The sequence below is a fragment of the Dermacentor albipictus genome, chromosome 7 (assembly GCF_038994185.2).
Source record: "Dermacentor albipictus isolate Rhodes 1998 colony chromosome 7, USDA_Dalb.pri_finalv2, whole genome shotgun sequence".
NCBI lineage: Eukaryota > Metazoa > Arthropoda > Arachnida > Ixodida > Ixodidae > Dermacentor > Dermacentor albipictus.
In genome coordinates, this window is record NC_091827.1 from 78,780,240 (window position 1) to 78,795,189 (window position 14,950).

Sequence of the window (14,950 nt, forward strand, 5' to 3'; positions counted from 1 at the left end):
CCCCAATTCTACGCGGATTTGCGGGCAACCGTCCTTGCTCCCTCCGTCACCTCGAGCGCTCACTGACAACAGCCCGCGCCATTTGACGGCCCTCCGACTTCCACGAGCTGATATTTAATTGCTCAAGATATCTGAGACCTTGTGCCACTTGGTCAGTGCAGTAGGCGTGAGGCCGACGGTATGGCGCGAGTGAAATCGACAAGTTGCGATGGCGACAGTGGAGAGGGATAGAGAGCAAAGGGAAGGAAAGGCAGGCAGGTTAACCCCAGACTGAGTCCAGTTTGCTACCCTACACGTGGGGAGGGGCGTGGGGAGTGAAAGCGAGAGAGACAAAACGTGAGTCTCTACCGCACTTTCACATGCACTAAGGTAGGTGTAGGATGTCCATAGTCTGGCACTCAAGTCTGTTGCCTTCAGGTAGTGAAGATGCACTGGAACTGCTTTCTGGGCTAATGAACTGTGAGGCCAGGCTCCCAAGACCTTTGCTTCTGCAAATGACGAGTCATCTAGTCTATTCGTCGTAAACCTCGCAGCCCTCCAGAGCTTGTGAGGTTTACGACGACAATGGAATAACCACGATGGCATCATGACTAGGAATACGCACTTGGTGACCCAAAGAGTTGAATAACTTGGGCCAATGGGTCGGCGGAAGAAGATAGATAGATAGATAGATAGATAGATAGATAGATAGATAGATAGATAGATAGATAGATAGATAGATAGATAGATAGATAGATAGATAGATAGATAGATAGATAGATAGATAGATAGATAGATAGATAGATAGATAGATAGATAGATAGATAGATAGATAGATAGATAGATAGATAGATAACGGCTGCGGTAGGCAAAGAATGCTATTTGAATTAAAACATGGAATAATGAGTTGCACTTATGCGCGCCAAGAGAACTTGTCTTACTCTGATATCGATCGCTGTTGACTCGCCTTTTTTGTTTATCCGTGCTTCACAATCGGCATAAAAGGTTGAATTTTGATGGCAGTTGTAATGCTCCATAGATTGCCTTTATGATGGAATATCTGATAAAGTGCAGCGGTGGCGTAGAGGTAGAACACCTGCCTCGCGTGCAAGAGGTCCGTGGTTAAAATCCCGGTGCCGGCAATTTTCACCGGATTAAAAAAAAAAATACGCGTGTTGATAAAATTGCATAAACATGCCTGAAGTGTGGCCTGATCCCGGTGACCAGAACCGGTAACGCACTCCTTCACCAGCGCAGGATAGGCCACCCTGGTGCAGTACTTGGCCACAACCTCCTATATGAACAACACAATCAAACCCCGGCCCTCAGTCCTCAGCAGCTGCGAAGCAACTGACCACGGCGGCGGTCAGACCTGCGACGCTGCAGAGGGTGCTAAGAATCACTGGCTCCGGACAGGCCGCCATTGGAATATGAACCTGGCAACGTTTAACGCTAGAACGTTAACTAGTGAGGCGAGTTTAGCAGTGCTATTGGAGGAATTAGAGGGCAGTAAATGGGATATAATAAGGCTCAGTGATGTTAGGAGGCCAAAAAAAGCATATACAGTGCTAAAAAGCGGGCACGTCCTGTGCTACCGGGGCTTAGCAGAGAGAAGGGAACTAGGTGTCGGATTCCTGATTAATAAGAATGTAGCTGGTAACATACAGGAATTCTATAGCATTAACGAGAGGGTGGCAGGTCTTGTTGTGAACCTAATAAGAGGTACAAAATGAAGATTGCACAGGTCTACGCCCCTACATCCAGTCATGATGACCAGGAAATCGAAAGCTTCTATGAAGACGTGGAATCGGCGATGCGTAGAGTGAAAACTAAATACACCATACTAATGGGGGACTTTAATGCCAAGGTAGGCAAAAAGCAGGCTGGAGACAAGGCAGTGGGGGAATGTGGCATAGCCACTAGGAATATCAGGGGGGAGTTATTAGTAGAGTTTGCGGAACAGAATAATATGAGGATAATGAATACCTTCTTCCGCAAGCGGGATAGCCGAAAGTGGACGTGGAGGTGCCCGAACGGCGAGACTAGAAATTAAATAGACTTCTTACTCTGCGCTAACCCTGGCATCATACAAGATGTGGACGTGCTCGGCAAGGTGCGCTGCAGTGACCACAGGATGGTAAGAACTCGAATTAGCCTAGACCTGAGAAGGGAACGGAAGAAACTGGTACATAAGAAGCCGATCAATGAGTTAGCGGTAAGAGGGAAAATAGAGGAATTCCAGATCAAGCTTCAGAACAGGTATTCGGCTTTAACTGAGGAAGAGGACCTTAGTGTTGAAGCAATGAACGACAATCTTGTGGACATCATTAAGGAGTGTGCAATGGAAGTCGGTGGTAACTCCGTTAGGCAGGATACCAGTAAACTATCGCAGGAGACGAAAGATCTGATCAAGAAACGCCAATGTATGAAGGCCTCTAACCCTACAGCTAGAATAGAACTGGCAGAACTTTCGAAATTAATCAACAAGCGTAAGACAGCTGACATAAGGAAGTATGATATGGATAGAATTGAACATGCTCTCAGGAACGGAGGAAGCCTAAAAACAGCGAAGAAGAAACTAGGAATTGGCAAGAATCAGATGTATGCGTTAAGAGACAAAGCCGGCAATATCATTACTAATATGGATGAGATAGTACAAGTGGCTGAGGAGTTCTATAGAGATTTATACAGTACCAGTGCCACCCACGACGATAATGGAAGAGAAAATAGTCTAGAGGAATTCGAAATCCCACAGGTAACGCCGGAAGAAGTAAAGAAAGCCTTGGGAGATATGCAAAGGGGGAAGGAAGCTGGGGAGGATCAGGTGACAGCAGATTTATTGAAGAATGGTGGGCAGATTGTTCTAGAGAAACTGTCCACCCTGTATACGCAATGCCTCATAACGTCGAGCGTACCGGAATCTTGGAAAAACGCTAACATAATCCTAATCCATAAGAAAGGGGACGCCAAAGACTTGAAAAATTATAGACCGATCAGCTTACTGTCCGTTGCCTACAAACTATTTACTAAGGTAATCGCAAATAGAATCAGGAACACTTTAGACTTCTGTCAAGCAAAGGACCAGGCAGGATTCCGTAAATGCTACTCAACAATAGATCATATTCACACTGTTAATCAGGTGATAGAGAAATGTGCGGAATATAACCAACCCTTATATATAGCTTTCATTGATTACGAGAAAGCGTTTGATTGAGTCGAAAGCTCCGCAGTCATGGAGGCACAACGGAATCAGTGTGTAAAGGAGGCCTATGCAAAAATACTGAAAAATATCTATAGCGGCTCCACAGCCACCGCAGTCCTCCATAAAGAAAGCAACAAAATCCCTATAAAGAAAGGCGTCAGGCAAAGAGATACGATCTCTCCAATGCTATTCACAGCGTGTTTACAGGAGGTATTCAGAGACCTGGATAGGGAAGAAATGGGGATAAAAGTTAATGGAGAATACCTTAGTAACTTGCGATTCGCTGATGATATTGCCTTGCTTAGTAATTCAGGGGACCAACTGCAATGCATGCTCACTGACCTGGAGAGGCAACGCAGAAGAGTGGGTCTAAAAATTAATCTGCAGAAAACTAAAGTAATGTTTAACAGTCTCGGAAGAGAACAGCAGTTTACAATAGGCAGCGAGGCACTGGAAGACGCAAAGGAATACATCTACTTAGGGCATGTAGTGACTGCGGATCCGGATCATGAGACAGAAATAATCAGAAGAATAAGAATGGGCTGGGGTGCGTTTGGCAGGCATTCTCAGATCATGAACAGCAGCTTGCCATTATCCCTCAAGAGAAAAGTGTATAATAGCTGTGTCTTACCAGTACTCACCTACGGGGCAGAAACCTGGAGGCTTACGAAAAGGGTTCTACTCAAATTGAGGACGACGCAACGAGCTATGGAAAGAAAAATGATAGGTGTAACGTTAAGGGATAAGAAGAGAGCAGATTGGGTGAGGGAACAAACGCGAGTTAATGACATCTTAGTTGGAATCAAGAAAAAGAAATGGGCGTGGGCAGGACATGTAATGAGGAGGGAAGATAACCGATGGTAATTAAGGGTTACGGACTGGATTCCAAGGGAAGGGAAGCGTAGCAGGGGGCGGCAGAAAGTTAGGTGGGCGGATGAGATTAAGAGATTTGCAGGGACGGCATTGCCACAATTAGTACATGACCGGGGTTCTTGGAGAAATATGGGAGAGGCCTTTGCCCTGCAGTGGGCGTAACCAGGCTGATGATCATGATGATCTGATACAACGCTGTCGAAATAGGGAACCAGAAGTGCTTTAATGTTTTCAGTTGCTTATATACTTAACTACACGTCCAGAGAGAATACTAGGCTGAGCGAGCTTGACCTATAGGGCCGTCTCCTGCCAGATGTCATGAATGACAAGGTTTACTCACTCATGGCCGAAGAAAAACACAGAAGTTGCCCCATGCGTCCGGACGGTGTTTACCAGTCTATCACGAGCAGCCGTACGGTGAGAGTCGGTATAGAGACAGCTCCTGGATTTACTTTCACCTATGACCGAACGCTCATAGCGACTACCTACGTATGGCCATGGAGCTGCAAGCGACTTCGGTAGTATTAAAACTGCGCCCGAAAAAGGTAAAATGCAGAAACTCCCGAGAAAGTGGGCAAGGAAGCTTGCAATTTGATCCACTATAACCTAAGCCCCGTTCGTTCAACCAGCACTTTGTGCGCGGCTTTTTATACCGCAAGTATTTCTGGTTCAGCAGAGCAGAATATGCACTTGTGATCATTGTGTACATGAGCGACTCCCACTGCGCCCCGTTCAGTGATGCGGCGAGAAAAAAAAACACACTCTTAAGTCACGAAACAGGGTCGCATTGGATGTTGCTGATGTAAATGCGCTGCGCTCTGCTTCAAATGTAGGGCACATCACAGCAATATCGGAGCTGTCTTTTAGACAGGCGTCTTTATTTTCTGATAAACATGTGCTTATTCTAGGTCGACGTGACACCACGCTCCGTTATTTATGTTGAAAGTGAGATGAAGTTCTAAAGCCTCACGCATAACAAATAGGCTGCGGTGCTTGCGAAAAGTACGTGGTTGAGTTCCAGAGTGTAGTTGCGCCTTTACACTCCCTTAAAAATGTGGCATCGATTACTGCAGGATGCCACTTTTTCAATCTGTTTCAGGTGCCGTGTGCTGCACCTACGACTGATGTGAAACTAAAAATAATAATTCTTATCAAATAATAAGTCTAGATGCGCGTACGATGCTACTACCAAACCCTCTGAGGAAAATTGAGTGAATCCTAAAATAGAAGGAACATTACTGTGCCCTCTTTAACCTCGCAATCAACATGTGCGAGAGCAATTGTAGTAAATATTGGTAAATAACCTGCAGCTAAAGCATTTGCTCTTATGAAGCTTCAACTTACCCGCCTGCTGAATGAATGCATTTCAAGTGAGGCCACGGGAAATGTTCCTTCTGCTACAAATATACAGATGATAATAAAGAATATAAAGAGTCGTCCTTTTCCGGGCATTCCCATTTAAGAAAAGCTTGTCAGGTGTCAGGATCTCGCACACAATATGTCACAGAAAACAAAACGAAAGAACAAACAGAGTGTGTCAGCAGAAAAAGCATGGAATGGGGCAAGGTGTACATTGGAGCAGGGCTCGTATGGTTGACATACGAGTTAAAGCGTCTTTGACAATAATAAATTGAATGGTATGGTAGAGGCAGAGAAGAGCTGAAAACGGAGGAATAGGTTAACTGAAAAGTAGACGTTGCTTGGTGGTATAACGATTTCTGTAACTTTCCTAATAACACAAGATTTCCAGCTTTTATTTGCAGCTTTTAGTGTCCACGTGCGTATACTTATGTCTGAGGTATGATTGCGCATATTTCTTCTCTTCGGTATGGTTATTGCCATGGGTATTCTCTTTTGTACTTTTGTGTGCTTTAAATTGTTTCTTATCGTTTAAAGGCTAGCAATAGTTTTCATTTATACTATCATGAAAACTCTATGTCTTACCTTGGCAAGTTACGCTTTTTTTGCAAATGCAAGGCAGTGCACGTTTCGCGTGACGTGGCGGGGGAACGGGCCTAAGAACGCTGATGCTTTAAGAGTTTCTTTTTGGTCAATTTTATATTAAAATACATCTTGGCCACCCACGTATGTCATTACGCAATATTGTAAATGTTTTGTATCCTTTATTCAATGTTTACTGTCTGGTAGTCCTTTCGTTATTACGTTTATTAAGCATATAATATTGCGAATTGGCTAGGCCTAAAGAAAACGAAGATGCACTTTATTCACTTATATAAGGAAATTCTATATACTCCGCGGCCGTGTGCGAAGGGGAAACATTATTATCAAAACATAGGAAAGTTATTGAGCTTCTTTTTATGCGAAGCATATTACGAGAGCTCAACCCAGCTCCTCAGGCGCGGCGGTGTCGCCTTCAATACCACGTGACACCGTGACGTCACGACAAAAGAGAAACGGGGATCCAACTCGCGCCGTCGTTCGCGGCGTCGCGGCGGTATATAAGCAGCTGCGCTTGCCTCTGCTAGACACTCACGAGGTGAGATGCCTCCTGGAGGACAGAGCTGCTCGTTGGAATTAGAAGCGAAGGTTGCGGCGTGCTACAGAGACTGATTTTCTAGGTGGCTTTGGCTCAACTCTTGCAAGATGGGCTGGGTGGGAATCGAACCAGGGTCTCCGGAGTGTGAGACGGAGACGCTACCACTCAGCCACGAGTACGATGCTTCAAAGCGGTACAAAAGCGCCTCTAGTGAATGCGGTGTTGCCTTAGAAACGAGCTGTTTCTAACGCTCAGGCGTGCGTCGCTTGCTCAGGCGCACATTTCGTTGCCGCGCCGAACGCTGCGTTGCTCGACGCTCACCGCGTCCAATGCGGGGCGCGTAGTCGCTGCGCCGTAGCCCATTGTCTTACACTCCTTGGCGGGTCGACGGGAACGCTGTCGCGTTCCACTCTTGAAGGCGAAGCAGAGTAACGCATGAGTTGTTTCTTCGTCTAGCCGAACCAAATATAGCCAAGCAACAGCAGTTCACCAGGCTAAACAGTGGTTCAACAACTAAAATAAAGGCTAGTATGCTTCGCATCCTGGGCTTAACCTTAGCTAAGCCACAGCCATTTTTTTTCTGTGGCATGCTGAGTTTCATACCGAGAACCGAAACAAACAACTACTAGATGGCTCTGATGTATTCAAGTGAAATCAAGGTGCCAATGTTAGCTCTTCATCTGGAGCTGATATCTTTCTTATCGGTCTTCCTTTGTGTTGATCCTTTATTTCGCATTCACTTCGCGAATTGCAGAAATGTGAATCGATTTTAACGCTGCAAGAGTGTCGGCTTTACCGATACTTGCCGTGAAATATAACAAAACTGCTATTGCTATAGCCATATGCTATAGGAAGATTTGAACACTTGTGCCAATATAAAATTTGCTGATTACTCCTTGTTATTATTCTCTCAAAAAGCGTATGACTAGAACATGCACCGCATGTGTGACAAACGAATAAACATTGAAGAAAATGTATATCCGCCGAGTCGGCCTCTACCTCTCTTGCTAGTCGTGGAATAAGGGCTGCTCAGCAGGTAGCTCTTAGTCACGAAGCGCTGATGCATGGTTTTGAACATTGTCCTCGTTCTTGTTCTGATTAAGGGGCCGTTTTGACTTTAGATTTTCATGGCAGAGCTTCCGCTATCGAAGCAGTTTTCTTTCAATGTAAAAAGTTTTTATATTATCATAGGTTGGAGTAAACATTGGAAGAGAAGAACAGTATAGCCCCCCCCACACCAAAAAACAACAACAAAAACACAATGCCGTTTTTTTAGAAACAGCCCGCCACACATGAAATAAAATATAAAGTGTAAACAAATGATTTTGAAATAAATGCTTGCTACCAAGTCAATAATGTACCGACGTGCTTTTCTGAGAGGTACATAGAGCTGCCAAATCAAATGTCCCAGAATTCGGTCGAGGATTCAATTAGGAGAACTAAACTGAGACTAGGAATGCGTCGACCCCAGATATTCGGAAATTGTCTAGAGACCAATAGTGCTAGTTTCCCACATGTCAACACCGTTACCGTAGTAAGCTAGTACCAGGGCCTCCTTTTTACCTTCACAGGATACGCCTGCCACTATGATTTCAGTGTATTATGACACAACGGCTGGTGCTAGAGCCAGTTGCGCCAGGGTGTTATGTATCTTACGCACGCGAAACTTTCCAGATGCTGAATTTCGCCCTAGTTTTCTAAAGTCAGACAATGCCAAAGAACACTGAATGTTTTCAATTGATCAGTGAATACCTTTCAGTTAGTCACTAGCCACGCCCAATGGGTCGTTTGAACTCCTTTTCTTCATTTAATTCTGCATTCAATTGGTTTATATGCGAAAGTGAAATCGCTTGTCCTGTGCATGAAATTAGATGGGAACATATACATGGCAGGAAGCTGAAATGTTTCCTTCTATTTGTACAGACGAAGCATGCGAGCAAATTTTCACACTTTGTATACTCTTTTTTTTCTGTGAACCTGGTTATAAAATATTTTTAATAGGATACGCCGTAGGGAAACAAGGCGTAAGGAAGTACATGTAATTGTTAAGTACAGGCAAGACAACCACACAATGTTTCCCAAAACCAAACTGTAACTCTATCACGAGCTCTTAAAAAGCATGCGTACTCGTCTTGAAACTACCATGTGCAAAAAGGGAAAAAGAAGAAGGCCAATCTGCATCGGTGTGCCACCTATCCGATGCAAATGAGGAGATATACGTTGAACTGCTAAAGCTGTTAAATTAAGCGCAAGAAGAAGAATACTGTTTTCTTGGAAGAAAATCTAATGTTCGATCATTATGGCTTATTGTGGGCCCATTTGTTTTGCGATGGGTGTTTGGGCACCATAGTAAAGACACGACGTCCTATTGGCGACGGCCGAGAATGCTTCGCACAACACGAGCGCGCCGCACATGTCGATGATGCTTGGCTCAAGATGTCGCGCTCTCACTCCCAATTACGATGCACATGCTCCGTCATCGCGAAGGGGGTGGGATATCCCACTGCCTTGTTGGCTGGGTCTATTCAAATGATTTCTGGAACCTAAGCGTGGAACGCAGGGGAACTGAGCAAATGTGAAATTCCTGCAGCCAATTAGAAACTTGTAGGCATATATCTCTTGATGATCACCAGATTGGGTTTGCTAAGTTATACTTAATGTTACATGGTGAGCCCTATCAAACAAGAACATTTCTGATCAAATGGATAAGCGTACTGGTCAGCTAGGGTTTTCTGAATTACATGTACGAGGCTAAATTTACCTCCAATTGCTTCATTCTGGCGCGAATAGTGCCATCTGCGCATGCAAGATCGGGTGGTGGATTCTTTCCTCTTCACAGCGATACCAAAGCAAAGGGAATCACATTAGCGCAGGTATGTGAAAGCTCACAAGCCTAACTTGTGACACAACTAGTGAGGTATCAAATCTGGCAATCGCTCTTGCTCCTAGTTGGTAGTGAGGCCACCGCGCTCAATGGGGGTGGATGTACATAAGGATTCCTATGTCGCGCTGCCCGATCTTCTTTGAGCCATTTCTGGACCATGCATGTCCCCCTGCCGGGCAACATACTCAAGCAAGCGTGGAATTGCTGAGACAAAACTGCACGCATGTGGTCGCCATAAGTACTAGTCAACAAAGCTTCCAGTTTCATAGAATGCAAATAGCATGCGCGATACAACAGTGGCGCCGCCGGTATTCTCAAATAATTTGTCAGCCTATTCGCGTAAGAACAAAAAGGTAGTTGTTTTAAAGATTAACCCATTAAAGACCAGCGTGACCATATGGTCACAGTAGTCTGCACAGTGAGTTTCAATTAATTACGATTACCAAAATGGCACCAAAATCGCCTTTGACGGGCCGTTTGACAGATTAGAGTTTCCTTTATGGATACCAAGTAGCAGCAGCTGTCAGTCATTTTGTGGGAGCCCCTCGCAAAAGCGGGAATAAGTGTTACTCTGGGAGTAGCGTTGCCATGCATTGCTCCAAGGGGTACGCGTGTTTTTTTCCACTACTTCTTTAAGCAATAGTCAGATATCCTTACCTCCGTATTGCTCTTTGAATATGTGACCTTCGATGAGCATTTGTGAAAGATTAATGTTTGATTTATCCATGAACGGGCGTGTTATCTTGCGCGTTGCCATATGGTCACGCTGGGCCTTTAGACTACAAAACGTTTTTTTTTTAAAACTGCATTCTCATCTCCTGCACGGCTGCTGGCGCGTTCTCGCAGTGGTTATTTCTTATTTTATTGTCTGAATAGGCTGATGTTGGAAAAAATAGCGAAGTTAGTCGTAGAGGAAGATGTCGACGTGTCAGTGATTTATATCGAGCCGCCAGAGGCTAGCACCTATTCGGATGAAGACTCGGCCGATGAAGACTCAGGTGTGCTCATTGACAATCTAAGCAGGTGGCAGCTATGAGCCGGCGCTTAAACTCTTTTCTCTGATGGACGCCGCAGTGGTGGATGCGACTCGGATGGTGATGACCCCGGCGAGGAAGGTGACGGTAAATCAAACGTTTCTTCTGTAGTTGATGCGGCCATCCCTGCAAAATTATCCACTGTTTCTAAGTGGACGAAGGGTGATCTCCAGATAAGCCTTGGCACATTTTCCGACCAAAACTTTGCTGCTTACAAGGAATTTTCACCTGTTGAGTTGTTCAAAGTTTTTGACAAAGCCGTCGTGGAGCTGCAAGTCGAACAAACAAGAAGGTATGTGTTATTTTTTAATATGCCCGATCCGGAGGTTACCAAAGAAGAATTAAGTTTTCTTGGAGTGCTCGTTTTGTCCGGCTATAACCACTTGCCAGGGAAAAAGTGCTATTGGGATAGCAGCACAGATATGCGAAACACGATGGCCTACAACGCTGTGCGAAGAAATCGCTTCGTTCAGAGAATGCGATTCCTGCACTGTGCCAAATGCAAGCCCAGCAGTTAGTGACAAGTTGGCAAAGTTGCGTCCATTGATGGCACTATTGAATGCAAGGTTTCTGGAGCATTTTCAACCTGTGCGTCACCGGGGCTATGATGAAAGTATGATCGAGTATTATGGTCGTGATGGCTGTAATCAGTTTATGCGCGGAAAGCCCATCCGCTTCAGGTATGAAGTATGGTGCCTAAATGCCAAGAACAGATACCTTGTAAACTTCGAAGTGTATCAAGGCAAGCAGGGGATCCCGGAACATCTGAAAAAATATGAAAAGGACTTCAGAAAAGCAGCGGCGCCACTTCTTCAAATGGTGGAAGAACTCGCAGCAGAGACGCACGACTTTCCTTTCTTTTTCTATTTTGATAATTTATTCACAAGCATGCAGCTACTCAGGCATCTCAAGGCACAGGGCTACGAAGGCACGGGCACAGTGAAGAAGAAGCGTGTTCCCAAAGAGTGCCCTATCGCCTGACCAGGATTCGTCAAGCACCAACCTCGCAGGCACGAAGATCCCGTGCTGAGCGACAATGGGATAATTGTTGTCCGCTGGATGGACAGTTCTGTTGTACCGATCGTAAGCACCATTCACGGCGTAGAGCCAATGTTATCTGCAGACAGGTACTCACGTGTTGAGAAGAAGCGAATCAAGGTGTCCCGTCCTAACACTGTTGCTCAACACAATTTTTATAGGTGATACGGACCAGATGGATGCAAATGTAGGCGCCTATTGGATTGCAATCCATGGCAAAAAATGGTGGTGGCCGATTTTCACTTGACTTTGTTATGCATCTATCAGCAACGCTTGGGCGCTAATTCGGAGCACAGGGTTCAACGTCACGCAGGTGTAATTCCGCAGGCAAATTGCACAAAGCTATACCTGATGCCATGGAGCAATAAGCCTAGACGACCTGGTCAACGCAGAATCCCAAAGACTGGTGATGTCCTGAATGGTACTCGGTATGACCAAGTGGCCCACTTTGTTGCACCAGTACCTAATGGCAAGAGGTGGAGGTGTGCATGAGATAATTGCAACAGCGTGGTGCACACACAATACCCAAAGCATGACGTCGGCATGGGTATTCCATGATTCAAGCCATATCACACTAAATAAGTGCTCGACTATTCGCCATGTATGTTTTTGTGATGTTTCATAGCTTGAAAAAAATGTTTTTAACTTCACGCATTTTGCTGTAGCGTAAGGGCCCAGTGTGACCATATGGTCACGGGCTATATTTCGAAAACTAATTAGGCAAGAGTAATAATTTCTTGCATGTGAATTATTAGTATAAACGTAAGTTAATATGTTAGATTTATTTCAAGATAGCAAGAAAAAAAAAGAAACCGGTCTCTAATGGGTTAACGCCTTCAGCAGTGTTCCCGTATTCCTTATTCTTTTAGTTTTCAGGCTGCGAGTGTGTCCCTTACAGGTAGTGGTCGTAGACGTTCATCAAATTAAACACCCTCAATACTGGACAAAAAAAATGGCCCTGTGTATTATGAGGCACGCCCTATTGGAGGGCTGCTTGTAGACGTGAAAGAATTTAGTTGTGCAGTTTGCTTGAAAAGCAGTTATCAGGTGCTTCTAAAGGCAAAATTGCATCAGTAGGGGAATGATATAAACAAAGAAATAACCTTTAATAAGTCACCTATCCTTCCTGAAATTCGGCTGCAAGATTATTCCATATCTGTCATGTTTAAACCGCAGTTTCGGACGCGCTTTTATGCTGCTCCAATGCTATGATGTTTTGTGCTGCATATTCACTGGGCACAAGCTGTCAGTGTGGGCAAATATAAAGCTGTAGCAGAATGACAAATGCAACTTCTTGGCCGATATAGAATTGACCTGTGATGTCTAGCAAGAAAAGTTCACCTTGGTTCAAACAAAATCTTATTATGTGGCAAAGGACTCCTATAAGAAATACGTTAATTATGTGAGTGAGGACAATCAGGCCAATCAAGGGGATATTATTCATTGCTTGCAAACATTTGAATTCTTCTCATAACTTCGAAATGTTGTACGGTTTTCAAAAAGTTCGATGCACTTTAGCGCATGCGTCTTCAACTTCAAATGGTAAACATTTTACTAACACTCCAACCAGTCTATTGTGTCTTGAGTATTCTTAGTCAGTCTGTTCGATTACATCTTTTCGAAGAGTGTTAGGGAGTACGCAATAGAGCAGTCATTTCTATATCGTGAATGCAAAAATAATGCCGACACTGGCAGAATTATCTGAATTGCTCGTCATTTTGTCCTGAGTGCCACTAAGTTTTACATCATATCTAGCTCTGAGTTTCTGGGGCCCTGATGCTTTACTCCGTCCACCTAGAAGACAGAGTGAGAGAGAGAGCGAGAGAGAAATAAACTTTATTGCTAGACCAGGCTACTTGACATCAAAGGTCCAGTCCAGGACTCCTCAGTACAGGTAGCCATGGCTCGCTGCCGCCGCCCGAGCCCTGTTCACCAACCCTAGCTGGTTGTCAGGGTCTAGCGTCACCAGTAGAGCCTCTCACTGGTCTTCCGATTCTTCCTCTGAATCCGTTTCTTCCTGCATATTATTTCCTCGTGGTGATGATGACGGTGGCAGTTCTCGGGTATTCCTGCACTCCAGCACCATATGGCGCAAGGTGTGGGGCGTGTCCGGCGGGCACAACTTGCAGTCTCGCCCGTAGGTGCCCGGAGACATGGCGTGCAAACTCAATATTTTCACTGTTACAGGCTTGGTGAAAAGGCGCCGCCAATCGTCATGGTGTACCCTCGATGACAACGGTAGAAACCATGGTTAGGTGCTGTACACACAGACTGGGATGGAGTTTTCGTAAAATTACATGGCGTGTCACGCGCCCCGGCCACATGGCAGGCAAACCAAGCATCAAAAGAAGGCAATATGCGCAAAGAAATTTCACCAACATATGACCTATTCTTGATGATTCCACAAAACAATTTACATTGCATCGTTGAATAGTTCCATTCTTATGGAAGCTGCATATCATTCCCATACTTTTGAAACACAAAGAAGGTGCTTTGGTGACGTTTACTGAAGCCTAGAAGAATAAGTATATTATTTTCAGAGAAGTGAAACACCATGCAGGCATTGTGAAACAAAAGAACTTGTAGCACCACGATTTTATTATTATATGTAATCTCCATTATTCACATACGCAATGGCCCTCAGTCACGAATGTTTTATGTTTAAGGCTCGAAAATATTTCTAAGAAAAGTTTAGCTTTGCCTTTCAAATCCAAAGCTGCACTGCGTTAGCTAAAATCTTCAATATTTCTTAAGTAATGCAAGCCGTAAGATGCGTATGTCAAAGCGCAACGAAACAAGAAGTTAACAGAGAGCGGAAATGCAACAGGCGCCTTTCATGCATGTTGAGAGTAACTTTCATGTGAATGTGACGACCCGAGACGATGGCGTAGTGGCGGCGGCGTAGCGCTGCTATGCGCGAAGGTACGGGATCGAATCCCAGGCACGGATACCACATTTCAATAGGTACAAAATGAAAAAAACGTCCGTGTACTGTGCAGTGGCTGCAAGCTAATGAACCCCGGGTGCTCGAAATTATCCCGGAGTGCCTCATAATCATGTTGCCGTTTTGACACGTAAAACCCCAGAGTTTTATTATTTTGTCTTGCATAAGACGAAACCTATCGACTATACGTCGAACGAAAGCGTTGGCACAACTCTATTCCAATATTTTGAATTTCGTGTGAGGTCTTTTGACAATGCTGCGAAGACAGGTCTTTAAAACAAGTGTCTTTTTAGTTTTAAACGCGTTCTTAAGATGAGACCACCTCCAGACCTTTTCGAAAACCAACAAAAACGACAGTTGATATTGCTTCCGCGCGTCGATATACATCAAACCATTGCATAAATTATGAAGCGCAATTTGCCGGCAACATAAAGAAAGAAAGAAAAAAATCGCTTACACAATAGCGTCATTCCTACCTGATGGGTCAGGAGTCAGAGTT

General features: G+C 44.6%; 1 protein-coding gene across 3 annotated transcripts in view; it reads right to left on the reverse strand.

Annotated features, from left to right (window-relative positions):
- LOC135899004 (uncharacterized) overlaps nucleotides 1-14,950 on the reverse strand; it is a 154,162-nt gene that overhangs the window by 8,027 nt on the left and 131,185 nt on the right. The window contains exon 1 of one of the 3 annotated variants that reach the window (XM_065428255.1): nucleotides 4,395-4,664. The exons of the other annotated variants lie outside the window; for them this stretch is intronic. Coding sequence (XP_065284327.1) covers nucleotides 4,395-4,428 — 34 coding nt within the window. The 5' untranslated portion in view covers nucleotides 4,429-4,664. Of the gene's footprint in view, nucleotides 1-4,394; nucleotides 4,665-14,950 lie in introns of those variants that run through there. 3 annotated transcript variants of the gene reach the window in all.